Source organism: Naumovozyma castellii, chromosome 8 (genome assembly GCF_000237345.1).
Source record: "Naumovozyma castellii chromosome 8, complete genome".
Classification (NCBI taxonomy): domain Eukaryota; kingdom Fungi; phylum Ascomycota; class Saccharomycetes; order Saccharomycetales; family Saccharomycetaceae; genus Naumovozyma; species Naumovozyma castellii.
This window is the reverse complement of record NC_016498.1, coordinates 350,763-378,132: the sequence shown is the minus strand read 5'-3', so window position 1 is coordinate 378,132 and position 27,370 is coordinate 350,763. Positions and strand designations below refer to the sequence as shown.

General features: G+C 37.3%; 13 protein-coding genes across 13 annotated transcripts; 9 read left to right on the top strand and 4 right to left on the bottom strand.

Moving 5' to 3' along the window:
• Window positions 1-172: 172 nt before the first annotated feature.
• Window positions 173-3,220, bottom strand: KIC1 (putative serine/threonine protein kinase KIC1; the record flags this gene model as incomplete). Its single annotated transcript, XM_003677804.1, has 1 exon — window positions 173-3,220. The coding sequence occupies one exon, from the start codon at window positions 3,218-3,220 to the stop codon at window positions 173-175; it is 3,048 nt and encodes a 1,015-aa protein (XP_003677852.1).
• A 527-nt stretch (window positions 3,221-3,747) lies between these two features.
• On the top strand, window positions 3,748-4,827 carry BIG1 (Big1p; the record flags this gene model as incomplete). The annotated part of the gene is made up of 2 exons (XM_003677803.1): window positions 3,748-3,857; window positions 3,921-4,827. The coding sequence occupies 2 exons, from the start codon at window positions 3,748-3,750 to the stop codon at window positions 4,825-4,827; spliced, it is 1,017 nt and encodes a 338-aa protein (XP_003677851.1).
• A 146-nt stretch (window positions 4,828-4,973) lies between these two features.
• Window positions 4,974-5,537, top strand: GEP4 (phosphatidylglycerophosphatase; the record flags this gene model as incomplete). Its single annotated transcript, XM_003677802.1, has 1 exon — window positions 4,974-5,537. One exon carries the CDS (start codon window positions 4,974-4,976, stop codon window positions 5,535-5,537), a length of 564 nt encoding a protein of 187 aa, XP_003677850.1.
• Window positions 5,538-6,002: 465 nt separating this feature from the next.
• Window positions 6,003-8,852, top strand: SFB3 (Sfb3p; the record flags this gene model as incomplete). Its single annotated transcript, XM_003677801.1, has 1 exon — window positions 6,003-8,852. One exon carries the CDS (start codon window positions 6,003-6,005, stop codon window positions 8,850-8,852), a length of 2,850 nt encoding a protein of 949 aa, XP_003677849.1.
• A 325-nt stretch (window positions 8,853-9,177) lies between these two features.
• PAL2 (Pal2p) lies at window positions 9,178-9,864 on the top strand (the record flags this gene model as incomplete). Its single annotated transcript, XM_003677800.1, has 1 exon — window positions 9,178-9,864. The coding sequence occupies one exon, from the start codon at window positions 9,178-9,180 to the stop codon at window positions 9,862-9,864; it is 687 nt and encodes a 228-aa protein (XP_003677848.1).
• A 967-nt stretch (window positions 9,865-10,831) lies between these two features.
• On the top strand, window positions 10,832-12,607 carry HXT5 (hexose transporter HXT5; the record flags this gene model as incomplete). Its single annotated transcript, XM_003677799.1, has 1 exon — window positions 10,832-12,607. One exon carries the CDS (start codon window positions 10,832-10,834, stop codon window positions 12,605-12,607), a length of 1,776 nt encoding a protein of 591 aa, XP_003677847.1.
• A 2,061-nt stretch (window positions 12,608-14,668) lies between these two features.
• On the top strand, window positions 14,669-16,390 carry NCAS0H01880 (sugar porter family MFS transporter; the record flags this gene model as incomplete). The annotated part of the gene is made up of 1 exon (XM_003677798.1): window positions 14,669-16,390. The coding sequence occupies one exon, from the start codon at window positions 14,669-14,671 to the stop codon at window positions 16,388-16,390; it is 1,722 nt and encodes a 573-aa protein (XP_003677846.1).
• Window positions 16,391-16,921: 531 nt separating this feature from the next.
• On the top strand, window positions 16,922-18,967 carry MSR1 (arginine--tRNA ligase MSR1; the record flags this gene model as incomplete). Its single annotated transcript, XM_003677797.1, has 1 exon — window positions 16,922-18,967. The coding sequence occupies one exon, from the start codon at window positions 16,922-16,924 to the stop codon at window positions 18,965-18,967; it is 2,046 nt and encodes a 681-aa protein (XP_003677845.1).
• Window positions 18,968-19,257: 290 nt separating this feature from the next.
• On the top strand, window positions 19,258-20,106 carry YNG2 (histone acetyltransferase YNG2; the record flags this gene model as incomplete). The annotated part of the gene is made up of 1 exon (XM_003677796.1): window positions 19,258-20,106. The coding sequence occupies one exon, from the start codon at window positions 19,258-19,260 to the stop codon at window positions 20,104-20,106; it is 849 nt and encodes a 282-aa protein (XP_003677844.1).
• A 416-nt stretch (window positions 20,107-20,522) lies between these two features.
• GAR1 (H/ACA snoRNP pseudouridylase subunit GAR1) lies at window positions 20,523-21,170 on the top strand (the record flags this gene model as incomplete). Its single annotated transcript, XM_003677795.1, has 1 exon — window positions 20,523-21,170. The coding sequence occupies one exon, from the start codon at window positions 20,523-20,525 to the stop codon at window positions 21,168-21,170; it is 648 nt and encodes a 215-aa protein (XP_003677843.1).
• A 341-nt stretch (window positions 21,171-21,511) lies between these two features.
• Window positions 21,512-25,183, bottom strand: MSN5 (karyopherin MSN5; the record flags this gene model as incomplete). The annotated part of the gene is made up of 1 exon (XM_003677794.1): window positions 21,512-25,183. The coding sequence occupies one exon, from the start codon at window positions 25,181-25,183 to the stop codon at window positions 21,512-21,514; it is 3,672 nt and encodes a 1,223-aa protein (XP_003677842.1).
• Window positions 25,184-25,635: 452 nt separating this feature from the next.
• RPF1 (rRNA-binding ribosome biosynthesis protein RPF1) lies at window positions 25,636-26,520 on the bottom strand (the record flags this gene model as incomplete). The annotated part of the gene is made up of 1 exon (XM_003677793.1): window positions 25,636-26,520. The coding sequence occupies one exon, from the start codon at window positions 26,518-26,520 to the stop codon at window positions 25,636-25,638; it is 885 nt and encodes a 294-aa protein (XP_003677841.1).
• A 307-nt stretch (window positions 26,521-26,827) lies between these two features.
• Window positions 26,828-27,139, bottom strand: RTC3 (Rtc3p; the record flags this gene model as incomplete). Its single annotated transcript, XM_003677792.1, has 1 exon — window positions 26,828-27,139. The coding sequence occupies one exon, from the start codon at window positions 27,137-27,139 to the stop codon at window positions 26,828-26,830; it is 312 nt and encodes a 103-aa protein (XP_003677840.1).
• Window positions 27,140-27,370: the final 231 nt, after the last annotated feature.

Genomic DNA, 27,370 nt, shown 5'->3' with positions numbered 1-27,370 from the left:
ACGGCAAGTTCCGTGGAAGAAGAAGGGTCCATCAAGCAACACAAACAACTAATCAAGACGGATTCTGTGTTGTATCTGTCTATCTATATAGGTACGTACGTACATGTCTATGGCCTATAGGGGCAGTGGTGGTCGACGGAATATATAATGTTAATGTAAGGGCTCTGCAGGGTCAATGGTCCTCTGCGCCTCCGGGAGTGGTGATCAACTGCTTCTCCAAAGCCGCTTCTATCGCAGGTAAACCCTCTTCAAACATCCGTAGCAGGTTCTCCAGTTCAGATAGCATTTGTGGCTTCTTGTCTATATGTTTGCCGCTGCCAAGGTTATTGAAGTCCATGTCCTGAAATATACTCATGTCTAGCAAGTTTGGAGGTGGATGCATCTTGTTAGAGGTTGACCCACCGGACACCATGGAATTGTATGTAGCAATAGAAGCAGATGATGCGATTGTTTGTAAAGGAGTTCCGTTTGGTGCAACCGACTCCGCTGCAGCAACATTGTTGACAGTTGATGCAATACCATTAGAGGTTGTTGAATGATCCCCAAATGAATTGGATGCCTTTCTATTAGACGTACTTTGGCTTCTCTTCAACCTGGCCCCGAAATCTATATTTTTCTCACTGATTGGTGTCATGGATACCGGTACATTAGAGACACTGCTCGTATTAAATCCAAATTGATTAATATTCTCGTTCAATTGAGTAGTTAGATTTGTGGAAATGTTAGGTATTGTAATAGGTGCTGATGTTGCTGAGCCAGGATTGGAATCCAACAGTTTGTTTCGTAGATGCGTAGTTGGTAATGGCATTTGCAACTTTAAATTTGGATTATTTTTCTTAAAATCACCATTAACACGACTCGTCTCCTTGGTGGCGGTAGTTGTATTTGTAGATGATCCCATTTGGTGCCCGTTATTATTATTCTTTGACATGTTGGCGTTTAAGGGCTGTAATAAGGGATCCTTTGTATCTTCCATACTAATAGGCTTCATGATGGGTGGTGGACCTAGGTTCGATGCTGCTGTAATCACGTTCTTGATCAAAGAAGATCCGCTACCAGTAGGTGATATGGCTACTTTCCTAACCGGTGAGACACCATTATTGACCAATATTCTTGAGGGAGATGGAGTTCGATGATGTATTTTACCAGCAGCCACTGCTGATATTGTTGTAGGAACCGATGATGTAGAATAAATACTCCCATCTTCACCTACTATCTTATTCATATTCGAAGTGTTGACTGACACTTCAGTATTGTTTGCACTGTCACTGACAGTCAATCTTCTTGATAAACCGGGTGGCTGTTGATAGGGATGAGGGATCACGGAAACTGTGGAGGATCTTGGTTTTGTAGATGAGTTATCGTCATCTGGAGGGTTAGGAGTCAGAGCCGAACTCACTGGTAGTTCTTCTGGGATTTCAATTTCAATGGAGGTGGGTGCGGTAGTAATTGCACTGATGGGTCCCTTATGTGGTTTATTGAATTTTGTTTGCAGTGTCGGTAGAACAGATGTACTTTGGCTATAGTAGGCGTTCGCATTCATGAGGGTTTGATGTGGACGTGTTCCAGAAGAACCATCAACCACAGACGATGATAAAGATTGTTCCAGTGATGGCGGTGGTCCGGAACTGATATTATTGATTCTCATAATATCGGCACTGTGTTCATTTTCTTCATTAATTACATCATTCTCCTCGAAGAGTTCTAATAATTGTTTGGGTGCCCTTGTTTCTGTCCTCTTAGTAGCCATTGCCGTATTATGTGTTCCAGTATTAACATTACCAGCATTCGTGTGTGTTCCAGTTGTTCCAGTCCCCATCATCATCTTTGTATTGAAATTTGCAGTTGAATTCATGGGAGCGTTTAAAGTTGAATTATGATAGACAGTACTTGGATGGTTCTTCCCCATTGTCGTACTTTGGTACAAAGTCTTTATATTATTGTTTGTGGGGTGATAATAATACTGATCTTCCTCTGGATAAGCGTAATTAAACTGCTCTTGTTGTTCCGTGGTCCAATCCATGGTTGATTCTTCTGGAATTGCGTCAATATTTATATTATTTTCAATAATATACTCGCTTGAACTTAAAGAATCAAAATCCCACTTGACATCTATATTTTCTTGTCCAACATTCTCTGTATGCTCATCTGTTGTTGTTACAGGATGACTCTTCTCACCATTATTATCTGGACCGTTTTCTTCCTTCTCTTGCACATGATCGATATTTCTATTACCTTCGGCAACCATTCCATCTTCTTCTTTAGATGAGGCCTTATTTCTATCTCTAAACAATAGATATCGTGAAATCAATTCCTTTAAAATGGACACGGGTGTAAGTTTATGTGCTTTAATAAATTTGGTCTTCGATAACTCCTCTGCTGATAATCTTTCCTTTGGATCTTCATCCAAACATAATGCAATAAATTCTTTCAGCAGTGGAGTGTAACTTCTGCTTTCTAACCTTGGTGGTTTAGATTTCGTTATTAGTTGCATAGCTCTCAATGCTTCCACTTCGCAGTACGGTGGATTACCCGTGGCTATTTCATATGCTGTTATACCTAGAGACCATATATCAACTTTAGTGTCATAATAGACACCTTCCATGATCACTTCAGGTGCCATCCAATATGGAGTACCTGCCATTGTTTGTCGTCTTAAAGTGGATTGATTTAGTTGAGCTGCAACACCGAAATCACATAACTTAACAGACCCTTCATTTGTAATTAGAACGTTAGCTGCCTTTATATCACGATGGATGACGTTATCCTTATGAATATACTTTAATGCGACTAGAAGCTCTCTCATGATAACTCCAATGTATTTTTCATCAATCTTTCCTGGCCGTAGTAACGATCTCAAGGATCCACCAGCACAATACTCCATAATGATCCACAGACTAGTGTCCTTTAGATAAGATCCGTAGTAACGTGTAATGTTGGGTATTTGCTTCAAAGATGACAAAAATTGAACTTCTCGTTGGACGTCTTCCACTTCATCCTCATCCGAATCCAAATTAAGAACTTTAATGGCGTAAATCTGTTTTGTTCGTACATGGTAACCCTTATAGACTATCCCAAACTTACCTCTACCAATTACTTCTGTCCTTCTAAACATGGAATTCACATCTTGATCTGAAGTTTGTTTCTTGGGTAATGAAGAAGCCCTTGGTTTCCCATTTGTTATAGGCCCCGACGTCGAGGTTGATCCTGATCTTTTCATACCTATTAGTTCAACAGCTTAGCCTCTTCTTATTTGGAATCGTTTGTTCTGATCCAATGTTCGCACTAATGAAAGCAATAGCAATTTTCAGAATTAAAGCAATGGAATTTACCAATAGAATCTCTCTCGCCGAATAAATCTTTGAGCCTAAGTTCCTTTGCCTCTGATGGGAAGATACCTAATATCTTTAACGTAACAATCTTCATAGCCATTGTTTATAATTTTAGATCGCATTGGTGAAAACGGCGATTTCCTTCCACCTCGTATATAGCGATCTGTCTACAAATACGAAGGAAACAACAGATCAAGAGACTACACATGTATCTCGTGAATATATAAAGTGGAAATGGGTCCCAGATGACCTCCAAGAGGGGGAATTCAGATACTTTGACCTTTATCATCGCAATGTCAGCATTTTATGTCAAAAGCCTTACATGAAAAAAGACCGGCTTGTCTTAAAAAACGAGCATTAACTAACATACATCAATACCACACCCTCGAAACTACCCATTCGGATATATTATACTATGTGGAGGATACTGAATATTATAAGTCTATATCTGTGTTCATATGTGTTGGCTGCTAAAACTTTAAAAAACCAAAATAATGTCCCAGCAATCCTATTCTCGCACAGACTGTATGTGATTAATATCTTCGCCCTGATGGAACTTCTGCCATTGGACTTATACTAACAATAAAGAAGATCACCTGAATTATTACAACATCAAGAGGCGTACGATTTTGCCCTGAGTTTACCTGTTTCGGATTTTAACAGCATTGTGAAGGAACATATTAACCATTGCACTTCGAAGGCATATGTTTTCGTCAATCAACCAGGTATCAGGAAACTCGATTTCTTTTACTATAAGAAAAACTTCATATTCTTGCAACGATACATCTTCGAAAGTTCCAGTGCCATTAAATTTGAAAAGGTAGACCTGTTACCTTCAGATACATTTGATGATTTAATAACGTACGTGCAAGACACATGTCATATAGATGAAATTATTAAGATTAGAGGCAATGAAACGGATGATTTTGAACCCTATATTGATGTCAATAGCAGAATACTTCGCATTGATTTCCCTGCCCTGCCTGAGAATTCGTCGAAAGATCGTGAATTTGCCATTGAATCATACGACAAATTCTTAAGATATGTCCTGGCGCAAATCCCATCACCTCAGATAAGTGTCATATATACTTCCCTGGAACCACATATGGTTGATCCCTCTGAATCGGTGATCCCCATTGAAATATTCCCGGAAGTGTTTAGGAATAAAAATAAAGTGGAGAAGAATGACAGGAAATCCGAGATAAATCCTTCGTTTAATGAACCAAGGCCCAAGTTTAAAGAGATGAGTTCAAAATACATATCAATCTTTGATAGCGATTTCGTGGAGGAGAATTATACGCTTTTGCAACTTATAGTGACTACATTGGTTGGTTTTATCCTATTTGAGTTTATATTCCATCGGAAGGATGCCAATCCAAAGAAAGTCACAGTGAAATCTAAATCTAAATCTAAATCCATAAAGGAATCAGAGAAACAAGATGAGAAACCTGCTATAACTAAGGAAGAGGATAAATCAGAAAAGTCTTCTTGTTGATACCGGGTAAGACCATTTATAAGATTATTAGATGTAGTGAACGAACCGGATTTAGTCTTAGTTATGTAATAATAGATAGATTGCTTGGCTATATAGAAGTATCAGCATTATTAGTCCTAATGGGCATTGATTTAATAAGGAAGAAGATGAATATCAGTGCAACTTTAAACGTTTTCAAATTATTTTACAATCCGAAACTTTGTCTACCACAGTTAACGATCCCCACTTTCCAAAACCTTCCGATACCGATAAATACATCCATAAAGGCCATTGTAGTCGATAAGGACAATTGCATCTCTTTCCCCCATGATGATAAGATATGGCCTGCCTATGAGAAACATTGGGAAGAGTTGAAGAAGCGATATCCTGACAATGCGATCCTCATCGTTAGTAACAGTGCTGGGTCGAGTGATGACTTAGATTACAAGCAAGCCAAACTGTTAGAGGACCGTACTGGAGTGAGTGTCCTTAGACATTCTACAAAGAAGCCTGGCTGTAAAGATGAAATATTACAGTACTTTTACAAGAACAAAATTGTTGAAGCTCCTAATGAAATTGCTGTGGTAGGAGATAGATTATTCACAGATATAATGATGGCAAACATGATGGGTTCCTATGGTGTTTGGATTAAAAATGGTGTGAAACCATCTAGGAGTATTTTTTGTAGATTAGAGAAAAGTCTGTATAATTTTTTAAAACCAGATCAATAAAACTCTTAAACTTGCTCTTGTACTTTAAAGAATGAATGATTGGAAAATAATGGTATCTGTCACTTGATATTCACGACCTCATTGAATTTCCTTCACTCTATTATCGAACATCTTCTATGGATTCTTAGTACTACACGAGCTACTATTCACAAGCTCATGTAAGAGAAACAACAATTGAATTTTGACATTTTAATAAACCAACTTCTTTGTCGTCGACACCCCAAATAAGCAAAACTGGAATATCATGCCTTACTACCCTTCAACTGCTCACAATTCTATTTTACGAGTAACCATCCATTACTGTCATTCTCGTTCATGACACCGCCAAAAGATCAATGACAATGAAAAATAAAAATAACACGTTCGAAGAAAAAACATAGATCAACTACAACGTCTGGATCAGGAATACCCAAGTGCCACCAGGACTCGACACATTCAAGGATCAAGAGCTCTTCAACAGAAACCATGTCCCAGAACAATCTTCAGGCTAGTTTGTCCAGCTTATCCTTGGGTCCACCAGCCACTACCACTGGTGAGGCTCCAACTACAGGTAAGAAACATAGAAGACCTCATAGAGCATATCACAATTTCGCTCCAAATTCAAGTGGATCTGCCTCTCCTGGAGTTCCACTATCAAATGGTTCCTTTGGCCCATTCGGGCCTATCTCAGAGACTGCACCACAATCGTTTACTCCAAGGCAAGTTAGCATATCTAAGGCGGATCCCATGAGTTCTTTGATGGGGGCTCCTACTTTCAATTCACAGCAACCACAAGATCAACTAATGGGTGGTCAATCTCCTTCTGTTGGAGGTATGGCCTCGCCATACCTTCAAATGTCTCCTCAACTTTCTGCGCCTGCTCAAACAACATCCCATATTGTCTCTACTCAAAGATGGGAGGAACAAAATCAATACCTTTCTCAAGTATTCCAGACATCTTTGAATTCTGTACCACCTTTGCCTACCACTCAGTTCTATTGCACTGATCAAGGTTCATGCGATCCACGTTTAATGAGCTTATCCATGTATAACATTCCAGAAGAGGAACATTTAAGATCCGCCACTAAACTACCATTAGGTTTAACAATCCAACCGTTTGCTACATTAATCCCTGATGATGTAGAGATACCAATTATTGGCTCAACAAGTATGGATAGTGGTGAAGAGATTAAACCACCCTTGCGTTGTAGACGTTGTCGTGCATATGTAAATCCAAAATTCAACTTTACGTATGATTCCAATGTTATTTGTAACATTTGTAAGATAAAAATGCAAGTGAATCCGGAAGATGCTAGTATGAGCATGAATGGTACTAACGGGGAAGTCTCCTCCCAATTGGAACTGACCAAAGGTTGCGTTGACTTCTTAGCACCTGCTGTTTATAACGTCAATGCCAAAAAACCATCATTACCCTTACATTATGTGTTCGTCATTGATGTGAGTTTAATGGCAAATGAAAATGGTAGTTCCTTTGCTGCAATTGAAGGTGTAAGATCATCCATTGAATATATTTCTGAACATCAGCCAAATTGTAAAGTCGCCATTATCACTTACGATAAAAATATTAGATTTTACAGTTTGAGATCAGAATCAGCTCAAGAATTCGTCGTTAGTGAAATTGATGACGTCTTCTTACCTTTCCATGATGGGTTGTTCGTTAAACCTAGCGAATCCATGTTTATTATCAACGATACGTTAGAAAGAATTTCCAATTTTATTAGAAACGCCAAATATTTTCATGTCCCTGAGACATGTTACGGATCTGCCTTACAAGCTGCCAAATTGGCCATTGATACTGTCACTGAGGGCCAGGGTGGTAAAATTGTTTGTTCTTTGAATTCTTTACCAAATGTGGGTAACGGGAACTTATCCTTAAGAAAGGATGACGCCACTAAGCGCCATTTGAAATGTGACAATGAATTTTATAGCAAATTGGCTAAATCATTTGTTGCATCGTATATCTCTTTGGATTTATACGTTACATCCGGAGGATTTGTCGATATGATAAGTGTCGCCCACCCAGTGGAGATGACTAATGGTCTCTTGAAATATTATCCTCATTTCAAACCAGATTTACAGTCAGCAACTTTCATAAATGACATGGTTCAAAATATTTCCAATATTGTAGGTTATCAAGCTATATTGAAAGTGCGTTGCTCTGCTGGGCTATCCGTAGATCAATACTATTCTGCATCAGTGGATTATTCAGATCGTGATCCAGTAATTCCTGTATTGACAAAGGATACCACTTTGGATGTCTTGTTCAAATACGATGAAAAATTGAAAACTGGGGAAGATATGCATTTCCAAACCGCCTTATTATATACAGATCATAATGGTGTAAGGAAAGTTCGTTCCATCAATACCACAGGGGCTGTGTCAAATAATGTTCGTGAAGTTTTCAAGTTTGTTAACCAAAACTCTATATTAAGAATCATGATTAAAGATATTATAAGAACATTAGGCGATTGTGATTTCAAGAAAATTAGAAAACTAATTGATGAAAAGGTTAGTGATATTTTGACTCAATACAGAGCACTAGTTAGTGGTAATTCTTCATCGCAATTGGTTTTACCTGATGCCTTAAAGACACTACCTACCTATCTATTAGCCTTTGAAAAGAGTGAGTTAATGAAAAATAATACCCGAAGCTCACGTGGTAATGATCGTGTTTATGATTTATTAAAATACACAATGTTTAACAGTGCACAATTATCATATAAATTGTATCCACAGTTTGTTCCATTCCATGTTCTACTAGAAGAAGATGATTTACTCTTTTATGACACTAATTCCAAATTGTTACAAGTTCGCGACACGACCATGGAGAATGTAGCCGTTAGAGCATCTCGTGCCCATATAATGCAAGGTGGTTGTTATTTTATTTTCCAAGGTGAAGTGGTTTACTTGTGGATTGATGCAAATACAAATAAGATGTTGTTACAGGATCTTTTAGGTATTAACCCTGATCTAAATATAGCTCAAATTTCATTATTTGGAAATTCTTTGCCAGAAACTGGTACAGACATTAATCAAAAAGCATTTAATGTATTAAAAAATTGGTCCCAAATTGTGGGTAAGACCTCATTGCCAATTCTTCTTCTAAGACCAAATGTGGATCAATATTTCAATGATGTGATGAATGGGTTATGTGTTGAAGATAAGACTATGGAAATGGTTGATTCTTTTGACCAATACTTTGTTAATTTGCATAAAAATATTCAAGAAAAATTGAGGAAAGAAGATTTTGTTAAAATTTCCACGTCATCCAAAGGAAGTAATGATATGACACATCAAAAATTTGTACAATTTTAGAAAATATATCACGATATGATGAAAAAATTACCTTTATATAGAATATATATTTAAAGATATTAAAACGAATAATGTATGACATAGGAACTTACCCATAACGAGTGAACCGAAGTGGGCAATTTCTTCAACGGGTAATGGTAAGCGCGTCCATCTTCAAGACAATAACAAAAGCGCTGTCAATGTCAGAAGAAAAAGGTCAAGATGGAATTAATCGAGGAAAGAAAAGCTAACAAGAGACATAGATAAGACTATTCGCTTACAGATTGATTTTTCAACTCTTAAGAAAGTTGGACATCACTGAAAGGGTATTACTAAGAAACAAGAAATGTTTAATCCTTTTGTCGATGATGCTTTCAAAAGCTCATCGACCTCATCATTTTGTGACCAAAGTGAACAAAAGACAAAAACAGAGAAATTAACAGTTTATACAAAAAACACTTTTTCAAATCCTGTGAATATGGATATGATCGATAAATTGGATTTATCTGCTGTATACGGTGGTGCGTTTCATCATGACGGTCCTTTTGAAGCGTGTATGCCATACAACAACCGAAACAGAAGATCGGCACCGATTGAAGCTTTCCAACCCAACGGACCCAATAATTCACTTAGTGGTGCCACTATGATTAAGTCTCCCTTAGATGAAATATTTGGTAGGGATAATATCAATGACGAGGAGGAAGTATATGATAAAAATAAGGGTAGTAACGTTGTTTTTTATGACTATTTTGGAAGTAGAACTGTTAGTGGAACCATTAGTGGGGGTGGTTCACTTAATACTGACATGACTCCTTTCGGCTCCATTGAAGGGCAAAGCTTTTCCCACAGACCATTAGGACCAGAATTAGCAACAATGACATTTATTGACAATGGATATAATTCGTCATCTGATGATGAATCTGAGGGTGACACAGCCACGACAACCCTTCTTGGAGACAAACATGCAAATAAAAGGAAAAAGGGGGCTTTTAGAGGGTTCTTTAAGGTTTTCAAATCTTCAAGAGGAAAATAATACTATTTCTTTAAAACCTCTTTTTATTTTTTTTCTGGCTGCAATATTTTGTTAAGAGTAATCCTTTAATTCAAAGTATTCTTCGTTATATTACGTAAGTAATATATATTAATATAAATAAATACCCAAAGGGTCCAGCAGTCAAAGACGTCTCAACATGGTAGCTTATATACGTTAGCATATGACATAGTGTCCAATACAATGCAACCCCCTACTTGCATACTAAGTGGTCTGACACGTCCGGTGATCGATCGGATCGTGTCCCTCCGAAGGTGGCCAACCAACGGTTACCCGTATTAAAAGACTTATAACAAACGGTTATGGATACTGTGTAATAACGCTAACATATTTTTAGTTCGTTTTCAGCCATTATATTGACTTATTCTTACCAGTTTTGAAACCAAAAAGCATTAAAAAAACACTTATATTTCTAATCTATATTATATTTACAAAAAAACAAATAAACGTTCTTCTTTCTCGAATTTATCTATTTAGATTTTAATCGCAATAAATCAGTTACGTAATCGCTTTTAGGGGACTTTTACAGGGAAGCGCCGTGCCGGAGAATTATGACAGATAATGATACGTCCAAAAATTTCACCATTGAATATAACCATGTATTATTTGCTATCCATATTGTTTTCCATATACTATCCAATAAACAAGTGTGACCGACTCCGCTTTACATCAAAGACCCTTCCCCTTAAAACCTCAACAGCCTTCGTGTTTTGTTAAAGCCATTCTTTCTTCAAGGGTCAAAATAAGGATCATTGGATTACTTTCTTTTTCCCTCTTTAACTTCACCTTGACCATTAGTTTTCAAGCCTCCGGGTTCCCCCTTTATAAATAATACTCTCTTTTACAAATATTGAAACTGCTCTTGGAAACTTCTTATAACAGCACCAAATACTCAAGCATTAATAAAAACTTTTAGCAGTAGGATACTAATAAACTAATATTAACAATAATGTCTACAAATAATCCTACTCCAGGTCAAGCTACAACAGGCGAGCAGAATGTGGAAGATGGGCCATCTTTAAATAATTCGTTCTCGATAAATGAGAAAACAGATGCCCAGACAATACCCATTACGCAGGGATCATCCGTACCAAGAAGTCAAGGTACTTCAAATAGTTTCACTACCAAAGAAGATCAAATGTCTGAGTTACAAAAGGAAGCTGATTCTCAGCTGGAATCAAAACCAAGAAAAGATTTATTCTTTGTTTGTCTCTGTTGTATCATGGTGTCTTTTGGTGGTTTCATCTTTGGTTGGGATACCGGTACAATCTCTGGTTTCATTCGTCAAACCGATTTTATAAGACGATTCGGTCAAACAAGAGCCAATGGAACTCATTACTTGAGTACAGTGAGAACTGGACTAATAGTATCTATCTTTAATATTGGTGCCGCAATAGGAGGTATTACTTTATCAAAAACTGGTGATATGTGGGGACGTAGATTAGGATTAATCACAGTGATTGGTATATATATCGTCGGTATTCTTATCCAGATTACATCATTCAATAAATGGTACCAATATTTTATTGGAAGAATTATTTCCGGATTGGGTGTAGGTGGTATCACTGTCCTTGCACCTATGTTGATTTCAGAAGTTGCTCCCAAAAAACTGAGAGGAACTATGGTTTCATGCTACCAATTGATGATTACATTAGGTATTTTCTTAGGTTACTGTACCAATTTTGGTACCAAGAATTATTCTAACTCTGTTCAATGGAGAGTTCCGCTAGGGTTATGTTTTGCTTGGGCGTTATTCATGATTAGTGGTATGACTTTGGTTCCTGAATCTCCACGTTATCTAGTAGAAGTGGGAAAAATTGCAGAAGCAAGAAGAGGTTTGGCAAGGGTTAACAAAGTTTCAGAAGATTCTCCACTAGTTCAATTAGAATTGGAAAAGTATGAATCTTCAGTTGAAGCAGAAAGATTGGCCGGAAACGCCTCATGGGGGGAATTGGTTACTGGTAAACCTGCCATGTTAAGGAGAACCATTATGGGTATGATGATTCAATCATTACAACAATTAACTGGTGCTAATTACTTTTTCTACTATGGTACTACAATTTTCCAAGCAGTTGGATTAAGTGACTCTTTCGAAACTGCAATAGTATTAGGTGTGGTTAATTTTGTTTCCACTTTTTTTGCTTTATATTTTGTAGATCATTATGGTCGTCGTTTATGTTTGCTATGGGGTTGTGTTGGTATGGTGTGCTGTTACGTTGTATACGCCTCAGTCGGTGTTACAAGATTACATCCAAATGGTATGAATAATCCAACTTCAAAGGGTGCTGGTAACTGTATGATTGTTTTTGCTTGTTTCTTTATCTTCTGTTTTGCAACAACCTGGGCTCCAATCGCCTATGTTGTTACGTCAGAGACTTATCCCTTAAGAGTGAGAGGTAAAGCAATGTCTATAGCTTCAGCCTGTAATTGGATTTGGGGGTTCTTAATCTCTTTCTTTACCCCGTTTATCACCAGTGCCATCAATTTTTCTTATGGATATGTGTTTATGGGGTGCATGGTGTTTGCCTTCTTCTTCGTTTTCTTCTTTGTTCCTGAAACTAAAGGATTAACTTTGGAAGAAGTTAACGAAATGTACGAAGAAGGTGTTTTACCTTGGAAGTCTAGTTCATGGGTACCACCCTCAAAAAGAACAGCGGATTATGATATAGATGCGCTACAACAAGACACTAGACCATTCTACAAGAAAATCCTGAATAGGAATTAAAGTTAGTGGTTTTTTGAGGGATAATTTTCTTTTTAGTTTTAACGTTGTCAATTTTAAAAATATCTAAGTCTCCAAATTTCATTTAGGTTAATAATATATAATTTACTCTATGCCGTTTAATTAAATAGTGTTGTAGGTTAATGAGTTTTTCGTTTTTTCAAGGACATCCCACTAATCTTCAGGTCAGTCAGATGCCTGGCTGAAATTCAAACACATATTTATTCAAACATAGCTAGAATAACTAAATATATTACAAGTACTCAAAGATGGGTGCTTTGAAAGTGGTTTCGACCTTGGTCAGGTCGGTAATTACTGCTATTACCATAATGCTTGGTTAAATTTACCGAAAAGTGGCAAAAACAAAAAAACGGAGAATTATTACCAACCCTAATTCTTCCGAAAATCTTGACTGCGTCATTATCCAAAATAGGAAAATTCGGATAATTTGAAAATAATGTCCTAGGACATTGTCCTTCACTAAACATCGCTTGCCTTGAGATCTCGGCAAAACTCCAATAATTCTCCGTTCCTAGAGAATTCCCAAGAGAAGGACAACTGTAAATTGGAAGATAAACGAAAAGCTAAACATAGGCAAATTTTTGTGGACGTGACACCACTTCAAGAAATGGGCTTATATGCTCAAGCGTTCTTGAAACGAAAAAAAAATAATGATTTTAAGAATTACCATCACACAAGCTCATTATTAGAGCAGGAATTATGCTTTTCATGTTATCAAGTCTTAAAGTTAAGAAAGCAGATGTGTAACATTTAAGTGGAAAATCAAAAAAACAGGTGAGAAAACCTTTTCTTGTTTGAGCTATGAAAAAAAAGTATTCTTTATATAAAACGATATTTTTGCAAAAGGAACCTTAGTTGTCTATCAGGTGGATATCTTTTTTTGAATCAAGACACAAAATTGGATTAGATATTAGATAATGACTAAAGACCTGTCTTTGATAATGAATAAATCGAGTCTCCCTTACACTAGTCTCTTGCTGGACACCCTTCATTTCAAGCTTATATATATTCATTCTTATCCTCATTTAAAAAAAGAATGTCCTTCCCAAAAACAATGATCTCAAGAAAACAGAATTCATAAGACTCATATTAACACAATTTTAATAACCGTACATAGCATTAAATTAAGATTTTCTTTTGTAGCAACCGCAAGACACTCAGAAGAATTAGAAATAGTGCAGGATATATTTGAGTTTTACGAGACGAATCGAAAAAGAATGCCAACAAATAACCTAAACGCCAAAAAGTTAGAAACGCGTCAAATAGTAGAAGCTCCCCATTTTAATTTGAACCAGGATAGTTTTGGCTATTCGAAAGAATTAATCTGGGGGTGCTCATATACGTACGTGGAGTACCTCACGTATGATTAGAGATATTAATTCGCGTTTTTTGTCTTCAGGTGCACTTCTGGTGACGACCAGCATTTCTGTACTACTACGAGCACTAACCTGGCCACCACAATACCCTTGTGTACCGAACTCCCCAACCGAGGCATTCACGATTTCCCCCTAGAATCCCCTGGAGAAGAGTACTGCCCGCGATTTTTAATCCGTAATATTTCAGTTGTTCCGTTTATTTTATTTTTCCAGTCTCTCTGCGGGGGAGTCTCTGCAAAGTTTTTCCTTCTCTCCCCGAGTTTTTTTTCCAGCTCTTTTCTTTTTTCCGATGGGGCCCCATATTTTCCGAACCGCATTATTGTGGAAAGGAAACGAAAACCCGGATAAAACAATCTTCCCCTCCTCCATTTTGCACGGTATATTCTGTGGCTTACCAAATCAACCCGCCCCCAAGTTTTTCCATGTGGGCAATGTTGTTCCGCAGTAGTTCTTCCAGGATTTGAGCCGCTAACAAATGTCAGCACAAAACAGAATAACAACAACCTCTCCTTTGTCACTCAAATACGAGGCACTGACTAAAACTTGGGAAAAAAAATGGTATATAAGTCAACATGTTCACCTCCACATTAATTTTTTCATCTGTGATCTTTTACTTATTCTCTTTTGATTTATCTCATAAGAAATCATCAAACAAATATCTTTCATTATGTCAGAATTTGAAAACCAAGCTGATACAGCTGCCGAAAATACTCCAGTGGGGGATTTATCTCCTGTGGAATCTATTAGTAATTCTGGGATGTCTACTCCTTCCAATAAGGATGACAGAGATGACGTGAAAGAATACGTTGAAGAAGATCCTCAAATTATTGCTGAAATTCCAAAGAAACCAGCTTCTGCCTACGTCACTGTTTCTATTATGTGTGTTATGATTGCTTTTGGTGGTTTTGTCTTTGGTTGGGATACTGGTACCATTTCTGGTTTTGTTGCTCAAACTGATTTCTTACAAAGATTTGGTCAACATCATAGTAACGGTAAGCATTACTTATCTAAGGTTAGAATGGGTCTTATTGTTTCTATCTTCAACATTGGTTGTGCTGTTGGTGGTATTATATTATCTAAACTTGGTGATATCTATGGTCGTAAGATCGGTTTGATTACTGTTGTTGTCATTTACGTTATTGGTATTATTATCCAAATTGCTTCCGTTAAAGCTTGGTACCAATATTTCATCGGTAGAATTATCTCTGGTTTAGGTGTTGGTGGTATTGCTGTTTTGTCCCCGATGTTGATTTCTGAAGTTTCTCCAAAACATTTGAGAGGTACTTTGGTTTCCTGTTACCAATTGATGATTACCGCTGGTATTTTCTTAGGTTACTGTACTAACTACGGTACCAAGAACTACTCTAACTCTGTTCAATGGAGAGTTCCATTAGGTTTATGTTTTGCCTGGGCTCTATTTATGATTGGTGGTATGACTTTTGTTCCAGAATCTCCACGTTTCTTGGTTGAAGTTGGTAGAATTGATGAAGCCAAGCGTTCTGTCGCTATGTCTAACAAAGTTTCTGTCGATGATCCAGCTGTTTTGGGTGAACTTGAAACCCTACAAGCAGGTGTTGAAGCTGAAAAGTTAGCTGGTAACGCTTCTTGGGGTGAAATTTTCCAAACTAAAACAAAGGTTTTACAACGTCTAATTATGGGTTCTATGATCCAATCTCTACAACAATTGACTGGTGATAATTATTTCTTTTACTATGGTACCACTGTTTTCACATCCGTCGGTATGCAAGATTCTTTCGAGACCTCCATTGTCTTAGGTATTGTTAACTTTGCCTCTACCTTCGTTGGTATTTTCTTGGTTGAAAGATATGGTCGTCGTACTTGTTTACTATGGGGTGCTGCTACCATGACTTCCTGTATGGTTGTCTTTGCTTCTGTTGGTGTCACTAGATTATGGCCAAACGGTAAAGACGGTGAAGCTTCCAAGGGTGCTGGTAATTGTATGATTTGTTTCACCTGTTTCTACCTATTCTGTTTCGCTACCACCTGGGCTCCAATTCCATTCGTTGTTAACTCTGAAACTTTCCCATTGAGAGTCAAGTCTAAGTGTATGAGTATTACTCAAGGTTGTAACTGGCTATGGGGTTTCCTAATTGGTTTCTTCACTCCATTTATCACTGGTGCTATCGATTTCTACTACGGTTACGTCTTTATGGGTTGTTTGTGTTTCTCCTACTTCTACGTTTTCTTCTTTGTCCCAGAAACTAAGGGTTTAACTTTGGAAGAAGTTAACACTATGTGGGAAGAAGGTGTCTTGCCATGGAAGTCTGCTGAATGGGTTCCTCCATCTAGAAGAGGTGAAAACTACGATGTAGCTGAAATGGCTAAGGATGACAAGCCACTATTCAAGAGAATGTTCGGTAGAAAGTAATTATGAAGAGCATTCATTCACTTCGCATTTTGCTAATTTGTAATAATTTAATTATTTGATTTAGGTTATTCGGGAAGAATAATCTGTAATTTTTTTTCACGCATTTATGAACAAAGTCATATAGATATATTTTATATATTTGATACACATTTTAATCTATGTCTTTTATATCCTAACTTGGGTTGTCCTCGGTCTATGTTTTCTTTCACATTAAAACTATTACTTTTTAGGAGGAAAGGAAAGCTGCCTAAGAAACCTGAGAGAAGTATCTTTCCAATGTTTGTTCTTGGTGCATGTTTCAAGGGCCGTCACAAACCTTTTGTTATGATGCCGTAAAACTATTATAAATGTCCGTGCCTAACACGAGCTACTTTTCCTTCCAAGAGTATATTTCGTTTGTAATCGATATATTGTAATCTTTTATGAGCTTAACTACTTTGTATGTCATCAAATCCGTCGGACGGTATCTTTGGACGGGCGCATCCAATTTTTTTTCTGGAAAGGCATAATCTGAAAAATTTGTTTCGATGAATGAATCATAGAGAAGGATGGACTTATTATGAAAAAACTTCACAAGTTTTATACATTTTATGCACTTTTCTTTATTTAATGTTTAAAGGGCGCATACAATCGCTTAATTTTACAACTTCCAGATTCTCGAGTGTAATTTTCCGTGGTTATAGTTCATACAGGAAAATCCAGTTCAGATACAAGACTACTAGTTTAGAATTAGTAAGGTTGCAACATACAAGAAAAATGTCTACCGAAAATATCACTAGCCAGTTGCAAAAATTATCCGTTAAAGAGCCCAAAGTTATGGAGGGTTCCCACCCAGATGTCAATGTTGTTGATTTGATGAGAAATTATATCTCCGAAGAATTGAGCAAGATTTCTGGTGTCGATGAGGCTTTGATCTTTCCAGCTTTGGAATGGACCAATACCTTGGAAAGAGGTGATTTATTGATCCCTGTACCAAGATTAAGAATCAAAGGTGCTAATCCAAAGGAATTAGCTTTTAAATGGGCTGAAGATTTCCCATGCGGAGATTTCCTTGATAGAGTGGAAGCAAATGGCCCATTCTTACAGTTTTTCTTCAAGCCACAATTCTTATTCAAGGTTGTTGTCCCAGATGTCTTGGCCAGAAAGGATGATTTTGGTTCTTGCAAATTAGTTGACAACAAGAGAGTTATTGTTGAGTTTTCTTCACCAAATATTGCTAAGCCCTTCCATGCAGGTCATTTGAGATCCACTATCATTGGTGGGTTCCTTTCCAATCTTTATGAAAAGTTGGGGTGGGAAGTTATTAGAATGAATTATTTGGGTGATTGGGGTAAGCAATTCGGTCTACTAGCTGTCGGTTTCGAAAGATATGGTAGTGAAGAAGCCCTAGCTAAGGATCCAATCCACCATTTATTCGAAGTGTATGTTAAAATTAATAAGGATATTGAAGAAGAAGGTGATTCCTTGCCAATGGAAGAATCCACCAACGGTAAAGCTCGTGAGTATTTCAAGAGAATGGAAGATGGTGATGAAGAAGCTTTGAAAATATGGAAGAGATTCCGTGAATTGTCCATTGAGAAGTACATTGACACATATGCTCGTTTGAACATTAAATACGATGTTTACTCAGGTGAATCTCAAGTTTCCAAGGAATCCATGAACAAGGCTTTGGAAATTTTTAAAGAGAAGGGATTGACTCATGAAGATAAAGGTGCCGTTCTAATTGATTTGACCAAATTCCAAAAGAAACTAGGTAAAGTTATTGTTCAAAAGTCCGATGGTACTACCTTATATTTGACTAGAGATGTCGGTGCTGCCATGGATCGTTACGAAAAGTACCATTTCGATAAAATGATCTATGTTATTGCCTCTCAACAAGATTTACATACTGCTCAATTTTTCGAAATCTTGAAGCAAATGGGTTTCGAATGGGCAAATAGATTACAACATGTCAATTTCGGTATGGTCCAAGGTATGTCCACCAGAAAGGGTACTGTTGTTTTCTTAGATAACATCCTTGAAGAAACTAAGGAAAAGATGCATGAAGTTATGAAGAAGAATGAAGTTAAATACTCTCAAATTGAAAAGCCTGAAGAAGTTGCCGATTTGGTTGGTATCTCTGCAGTGATGATTCAAGATATGCAATCCAAGCGTATTAACAATTACGAATTTAAATGGGAAAGAATGCTTTCCTTTGAAGGTGACACTGGTCCATACTTACAATACGCTCATTCTAGATTAAGATCTGTGGAAAGAAATGCCACTGATATTACTCCAGAAAAGATGCAAAATGCTGACTTCTCAGTCTTGACTGAACCAGCTGCTATCTTACTAGTTAGATTATTGGGTCAATATCCAGATGTATTGAGAAATGCTATAAAGACCCACGAACCAACAACTGTGGTTACTTATCTATTCAAATTGACCCATCAAGTTTCTTCTTGTTACGATGTCTTATGGGTTGCTGGTCAAACAGAAGAATTGGCTACTGCTCGTCTAGCTCTATATGCTGCTGCAAGACAAGTCTTGTACAACGGTATGTGTCTATTAGGGTTGACACCTGTTGATAGAATGTAAGCTGCTTTGTACATTCTTATGTATACTAATATCTAATCATTATATATAGGGAGTTCATAGAACGATAATACAAAACCTAAACTTGACTAAAACTATTTTCTTTAGTAGCTTTTGAGCTTATAATGAATGGTAAATTTAAACTCATAATCCTCCATTCGAATCTCGCGCGCGGACCTCCGTCTCAATTATTTTTTATTTATTTATGAGAAATTGTTTTGACTTTTAGACTGCATTTTACACCTTCCACCACACGAAGATCAAACTATACACTACCAACTATACGACCCCAAATGGATCCCAGTTTAGTACTAGAGGAAACGGTCCAAGATATTTCCAACCTCCAGTCCGAGTTTAAACATCTATACGAAGAGATTCAAGCGTCAGATTGGAAAGAGTTCGATGATCATAAATCATACCTTCAAAAGGATTCACAGTTGCAAAAATTCGTAAAACAACACGGCTCTACCACCGAAGCACCCAACGAAAAGGCAACATCTGATGAGATTAGAGATGGCATTTCTAAATGTAAGGGAGTGCAACAAACGAAATGCGAACTAGCTAATACCGCTTTGTTCTTAGTGGCAAGACATTTACGGAAACTAGAGAAGAGCATTTCCATATTAGAAGAAGATGGTGTATTGGCTCCTGCAGAAAATGAGGATGGGGAGAGCAGCAATACAGAACTTTCCAGAGAAAGTTCTGTGTTGAGTGCGGTAGGCTTGAATAGTACTACAGACAAAAAGAAGAGGACAGCATCATCGTCTAGTTCTGGACCAACTCTCAAAAGAAAGAAACAAAGTCGAACATCATCATTACAGAGGGGTCAACTAGGTACCGATGGTCCCTCCGAAAACAAAAGCAATAATAGTGTTGTGAACACACCGGGGAGAGACCTTGATTTATATAATGATGAGCTCTTTGCCAATACGAATGATAACGATGAGGAAGATAAAACTCTGTACTGTTTTTGCCAAAGTGTTTCATATGGTGAGATGGTTGCTTGTGACGGGCCAAATTGTAAGTATGAATGGTTCCATTATGGATGTGTTAATTTGAAAGAGCCTCCAAAAGGTTTGTGGTATTGTCCAGATTGTAGGCAAGAGATGGCCAAGAAGAATTTGAAGAAGAAACGCTCATAATGAAGAGGCACCCATATCAACCGTTTTCCCATTGAGTTTTCAACTGTATTATCAATATTCATTTAAGAAGTTACACTAATATAATAAAATAGACAGTCTTACGACAATTTTAAGCATGATATAAATGATATAGAGTCGATTTTTCTCCTTTTGTGAATAATGCTAACTAATAAAGGACATCGAATACTGAATTTCAGGTCACGTGCTATATTTTTTAATTTTTTGGAAATTTTGCAGAATGAAAAATTTTCTGCTCGAGATGAAAGATGAGTATCAAGTACAGTACCAACTCTCTTACGATTAGGATTGTTTTACAGTAGAGTAAGCACAATTGTCCAATATAATAATATTTCTAATATCCTTTAGGAATACTCAATTATAGCATACCTTAAGCAAGACAAAGAACAGTTCAGAAAATGAGTTTCAGAGGTGGCCGTGGTGGTTCCAGAGGTGGCTTCAGAGGTGGCCGTGGTGGCGCCAGAGGTGGATTCGGTGGTAGATCTTTCCAACAAGGTCCTCCAGACACAGTCTTAGAAATGGGTGCTTTCTTACACCCATGTGAAGGTGACATTGTTTGTCGTTCCATAAATACCAAGATTCCATATTTCAATGCCCCAATATATCTAGAAAATAAGACTCAAGTTGGGAAAGTCGATGAGATTTTAGGTCCTTTGAACGAAGTTTATTTCACAATTAAATGTTCAGAAGGTGTACAAGCTACTAGTTTTAAGGAAGGTGATAAGTTCTACATTGGTTCTGATAAACTTTTACCAATTGAAAGATTCTTACCAAAGCCAAAGGTTGTTGGCCCACCAAAACCAAAAAACAAGAAGAAGAGAGGTACCGGTGCTCCAGGTGGCCGTGGAGGTGCTAGAGGTGGATTCGGTGGCCGTGGAGGCTCTCGTGGTGGATTTGGTGCTCGTGGTGGCTCCAGAGGTGGATTTGGTGGCCGTGGTGGCTCCCGTGGTGGCTCTAGAGGTGGCTTCGGTGGAAGAGGTGGTTCCCGTGGTGGATTTGGTGGTTCAAGAGGTGGTTCCCGAGGTGGATTTGGTGGTAGAAGATAAATGTAAACAACATCCATATAAACCAATAATAAGAAACAAAATAAATCAACAAATCAACACAATCTCATCGATGCCGCAAATTGTTTTCAGCATATAACTATCACGTATTCATCTTCTTTTCAATTGTGTTAATTTTATGTACAATATATTTCAATATTTTATATTTAAAAATCAATCAGATTTTATCATCAGTAATTATACAATAGTATGGTGTATGTTATGTATGCTCTCTCTATGAACACTGGACGCAATATGCCGCCAAAAAAATATTGCTTTAACTATGATTAATATTAATACATACTTGATATCTTCTCTAATTTCTTTTTGTAAAGAAGTATATATCATGCCGTCTCAAAAAGACTACCAAATGCAGCATCTTCAGTGGCTGGATCATCTAACATATCACCATCATCTTTATTTTTTTTAACTAATCTCTCTGTGGCCTTTTTCAAAGAAGCATCTCTCTTTTCTTGCCTCTTTCTTTCCAATGCAGCTGCGTGGCTGACATCACCTTCATCATTCGTTCCATTTGCCGTTTTTATCCAATCTAAAAATTCAATCATCAAAGTCCTTTGGTTTTTATAATCATCCACCTTCTTCAAGTTCTCGTAAAGTTCATCAATATTGTAACCGTGTGATACTTCATATAAGAAATCCCTCGTCGACTTATATTCTTTGCATAATGTTAAGAATATTACAGTGAAAACATACAGGGCTTCGTAAAATGAGTCTTTGTTTGGACTTTGATTTAACAGGATCTTCAATAACGTGTTCATAACTTCCACAGTGAAAAATTCATCCACATTTTCATCTTTTATTAATACTTCAGCCAAACAAGACTTCATTAATAGAATTGAATTAAATGAACATTTTCCATCTTTAAACGATATCAAATGAGTCAACAATTTCAAGAATGGAGCAAGGATGTTAATATCTTGAAATATTAACCTTCTCATTAAAATTTGATGAGCATTCGGTTTCGATTTGGAACTGGACGAATTTTGACCCACACAATCTAATAAGAGAAGAACAACCACTGTGGTGAATTGTCTCACTAAGTTCTCCTCCAGAATTTCTTCTGTTATTTCTTCGTCATCTGTTGGCACCACGACAGTAGTGTCATGATCAACCATGAATGGTGCCCACTTATCACACAATAACATATCTAATGTATTGAACAATTTTGGTAAAAATGCAGACATAAACTTCGGAGCACATTCTTCAGGACAATTTTTTAAGACTGGACGTATTCCCACATTTATCACATGCTTCCATGAATGTGCCGAAACACCCGGACTTATTACACTGGAACCTGGCTTGCAGATAATTATCGAATCAAGTAGTAATTGTGGTACCTCCTCCACTTCGTAGAAAATACTTCCTAGGGAAGATATGGCACCAATAACTAATAACGTATACTCTCTTGTATACCTGACGATATGCCCGACAGAATCTGCAAAATCTCTCAATGACTGCATAGCTTTCATGTGCTCATCAATAAATTCATCCTTTGATTTATATGAAGCACCGGCTTCCCAAAATCTTTCCACTGTAGAGTGCTTTAAGAATGACTGAACTACAGTTGGCAATTCTTTCCAATTTTCAGGATCTGGATACGATTGTAACTGATATAGTAACCTCATTATATAAGGAATGATCGGTACAATCCTTGGCCTCCACATTTCTTGTAGAGCCTTGAATTCCTCATCCTTATTGATACTTTGCATGGAATAATGAATAAACATTCTAGTAGCCCGTACCGGGAATAAAGTTTGCCAACGTTTACTCAATGTTGATTTTAATTTCTTACCTTCCTCATCAATAGGTATTAGTAATAAATCACTATGCTCATTAATTCCCCTCTTTTGAAAGTATTCTGCAATTTGGACTATACCTAATCTCTCCATAAACCAGGGGAGATCAGTTAATCCAACAACAGTATTTTTATCTGACCATGCTATCAATTCAGGGTCGACAATGGCGGCAAATCTTTCCTCTTTCCTATCTAGGGATGATTTAAGTATGATGGTAAGTAAGAACGACTCAAAAGAAATTTTTTCATGGTAGGACAAATTAGGTAAGATTCTTGAAACGACATTTTCTAAATCAGGGTATATACCTTTCAATGATTCAGGCATTAATAAAGCCATTCTATTCAATTCAATGCCACATGCATATCTTAAATCCCTTACAGCATCGGCTTGTTCAGTTTTTTCATCGAGATCTATATCTGGATAATCCATTGTGGCACTTGTAATAATCTTTTCCAACAAAGTAAACAAAACATTATCCTTCAACATGGTTAAGAATAATGCAAAATTTTGAATTTCCTTCTTTAACAAGAGAGGTTCTCTGATATTTAATGCAATCAATTGATTTGATAAGATTTCCAACTTATGCAAAATATCAGCCAACTTCTCATCATATTTATCACTATCAGGGAACCATATCTTCCATCGTATACAACCATTGATAAAACATTCAATAATCATAAATTGAGATAATGCACTTAAATAAGGTTCCGATTTTCGATCTAGGAAAGTTGAACTTAGTACCTGTTGTCCGTACGGTGAGCTGAAGTATGTGTTTAATCTTAAATTTAACCAGTCATATGCAAAATCAAGTTTTACACAAGATATCAATCTGATAACGTCTCTAATTCTCTTTCTATAACTGGAGCAGAAAGTTTGAAATTCAGTATTAGATTGGAAATCAATATCTGCGAAAATCTTGGAAGGATGTCCATCAATTTGCTCATAGTATATGAGCGCATTTGCGGCAAATTCTAATAATTCAGGAATACATTCATCCATTAACGGTAGACATTCATCGTTTCTTAAACAAGAACACCAAAAATCTAGAGTTAAACCACTGACAATTAAACTTGGATTATATGTGGTCCTTAAAAGTAGTCTCAAATAGTTTTGGATCTGATGATTATCATTTCTCACTTTCAATATACAAGTGTAAAGGCAACTGATCATATCAACGAATTTCTTGACAATTGGATATTTATCTTCATCAACACCATCCTCTGGATCAAACTGTAAATCTGTGTATACTTTATCCAGCACGTCCATATTGTTAAAAAGTTTATTCAGGACGATTTGATAATGCTCTTCATTGCTGTATGGACGGGTCAATAAGATATGTAATGCATCTAATGCCATGGATTGTGCCTTTGGAATATTACTTAGGAAACATGCGAAAAATGACGATATGATATCGTTGGAGATAAGTACATCGCTTAGAGGCCAATTCAAACACGTTTTTAATGTTTCTAATAATCTTATAACATATTCTGCATTTTTATCAGCCACTGATGAATTCAATTCTTGTACCCAAACTTTGAACCAACCTTCATTATTAGCCTTGAAGAGAGTCCATTTTTCAGTGAATTTATATTTCTTGGCAAATACATCCATGGGACACACAATCATGACACACAGAGGTTGAATAATAGTCATTCTTTTCAGTACAATCATATCATCCAACAAGAACACATCTTCAAAAAGAATTCTAAATATAATTAAGGTCAATTCTCTTGCTGCTTGATTTGTACTCCATAATTCTGTCAAATTATTATCCATATCTACCCACGATTCGACGAGTAAATCCTCTGTAGGATTGCCGCCTCTAAGGGCTTCCCCCCATGATCTCTTTGCGATTTCCACCCATAATAATGCTAATTTTTCCTTAATATATCTTGGATCCTGATCATGCACTCTATAATTCAATTCCATGACCCATTTCCTTAGTGTAATTCTCTTTTGTTGATCGTAATCTTTCCATTTCCTCTTTATGGCATTATGTAAGAGACCCAGTCCGTAATGCTTAACGATGTAATTCATTGGGTTATTCAACGCCATCTCATACCCCCAATAGGGTGATTCATCCTGTAACTTGACCTCATCTAAAAACTGCTGACTTTTCAAACGGTCACTATTTGTTGATTTGGGGGAATAGATTGTTTCTAATACGGAGACGATTTGATTAGCTCCACTGAAATCCATAACTGATCAATCAAGTACTGCTTAATTAATTATCTGGACGGTTTCAAAGAAGGAGGAATCTACGTATGTTTGTTTGTTTATGTTGATTATATTAGATTAGATGAGAACAGAGTTTAAACCCGAAATTTCTGTATCTATTGATTGCCGGTTGTGGTTGTAAGAGAAGATCTCCTGGATGGCGAGTGCTTGGGATTGTGATGAGGGCGATGATCCAAACACAGAGGATACTGGAGAGTGATGGTTGTCCTTTGCGTCTTGGTGGGCTTTGATCTCTAATGTTTTATTTTGATGGAATTGCCACTTTCTTGTCTCCGTGAATTTGCAATTTGAAATTACCGCCGTCGTGCGATGTGACGGTAATACAAATAAAATATATGAAGCAGTATTTAGCGTTTGTTATACTATACAGAATGAATGTGCTGATGAATGTGTGTATATGTGTATATATGTCTTCAAAGGTAGAACTTCTTCTTCTCCTTGTCCATCTCCGGTCTGTGTTCCCACTCGGTTTCCTCTTTTATACCTCTTTGCAATCTCTTCAATTTGAGTGTGAATTGAGGCCCCAGTTCCTGCAATCCCACCTTCTCCTCATTCCTAAACACATAACGATGTCTTCTAAAGAAGATGTAGTCTCTTTGGTTATGCAATGTTATCACCTGTCTCCCTTCAAACTCAGGGTTCTGTGGGAAAATAGACTGGAACAACCTACCCACGGTCTTCCCCAATCTTGTCTGGAAGTTGTTTAATATCAGTTCTGGGACGTGACTAGTGGGTCTCCCATGACCCACGATCTTCTTCACCTCCACATAGGAACTCAATTTGAAGTAGAACGAGGGTCCCTCGGGCAAATGAATAAACGTGAGCCCGGTGACTTTCTTCTTATCCTCATTTATAATGACCACATCTGTAAAGTTCCTCTTATTACATATATCCGCGATCTCCTTCAACGTGTAACCAAACTTCCTCTTCACGAAGGTGACGTTGGGCAACACCTCAATGAGCACGTTAGCAAACTCATAGGCACATTTTCTAGCGTTGACATTGGTGGTCAGGAAGATCTTGGGTGGTTCTCCATTACGATCATTGAAAAAACGCATCAGATCGTCCTCATCACCTTCCACCTCCTTCTGGATGGTCTCGTCGTAAACACGCATGTTGTCAATGGTCTTGGTGACATTCTCCTTGAGTCTCTTCTCCTTCAATTCAGGGTTGGCACGTTCCTCTTTGGCTCTAGTCCTTCTCATCGAGTGACGTTCTTTGTTCTTCTGGTCCTTCAACTCTGCGAAGAGCTGTTGCCTCTTCTGCTTATTCTGGATGTTTATCTCCTCTGCAGCCATGTTGATATCTTGATTGGTTGGTTGAGCTGTACTCTATGAATCATCTATTAACTACTCATCACGAATATACCAACCATACAATAAAATCATTATATTTTCAATTTTTCAGCTCATCGAAAAATTTGTCACGCCGTGCACAGCGACAGTAATACCAATACAATACAATAGAAAAATAGAAAAAAAAAATGCTTCATTAAAATTATACACTAATAATATAGTTGTAACTGATATATGTATAAGTATATGTACATCCCATGAACAAAAAAGTCTGAAGGAGGCGATGGGTTAGCTCAATTGACGACAACGATTACTTTTCATAGCTTTCGTTGACTCTAATCTTACCCTTACTCTTCCCCTCTCTCAATATGTAGGCAATGGCATCGGCCGTGGACTTACCTTCACCCAATTCATTAGCAATTTGTGCACCTGAAGCGTAGCCTAGTTCACCACCTGCACCTCTACCATCACTGTTGGTGTACACCTTGAACTTCTCGACGGCTTCCGAGAGGTTACCCACGGTAGAGTTCTTCAAGTAGGCCTGCACAGATTCTTCAGACTTGGCGAACACTATCAAATCGGTGCTCTTCCCTTGGTAGAAGTATCTTAAAGCTTCGGACATTTGTGTTGTGGTTTTGTTTGATCTGGTCTTCTTTTGGTTAGTAATGTTTGGCGATTGATTGAATGTTTGATTGCTCAATTAATAGCCCTGGGGGTCTAGGAGGGACGAACAAGAAATAGATCTAATCGAAACAGAAGAAAGAGAGACGAAAACTCACCAGAGATCAACATGGTTTATATAGTTTCAAATAGAGACCCCTTGTAATTATTCATGTTTCGCGCCCCCTAAAAT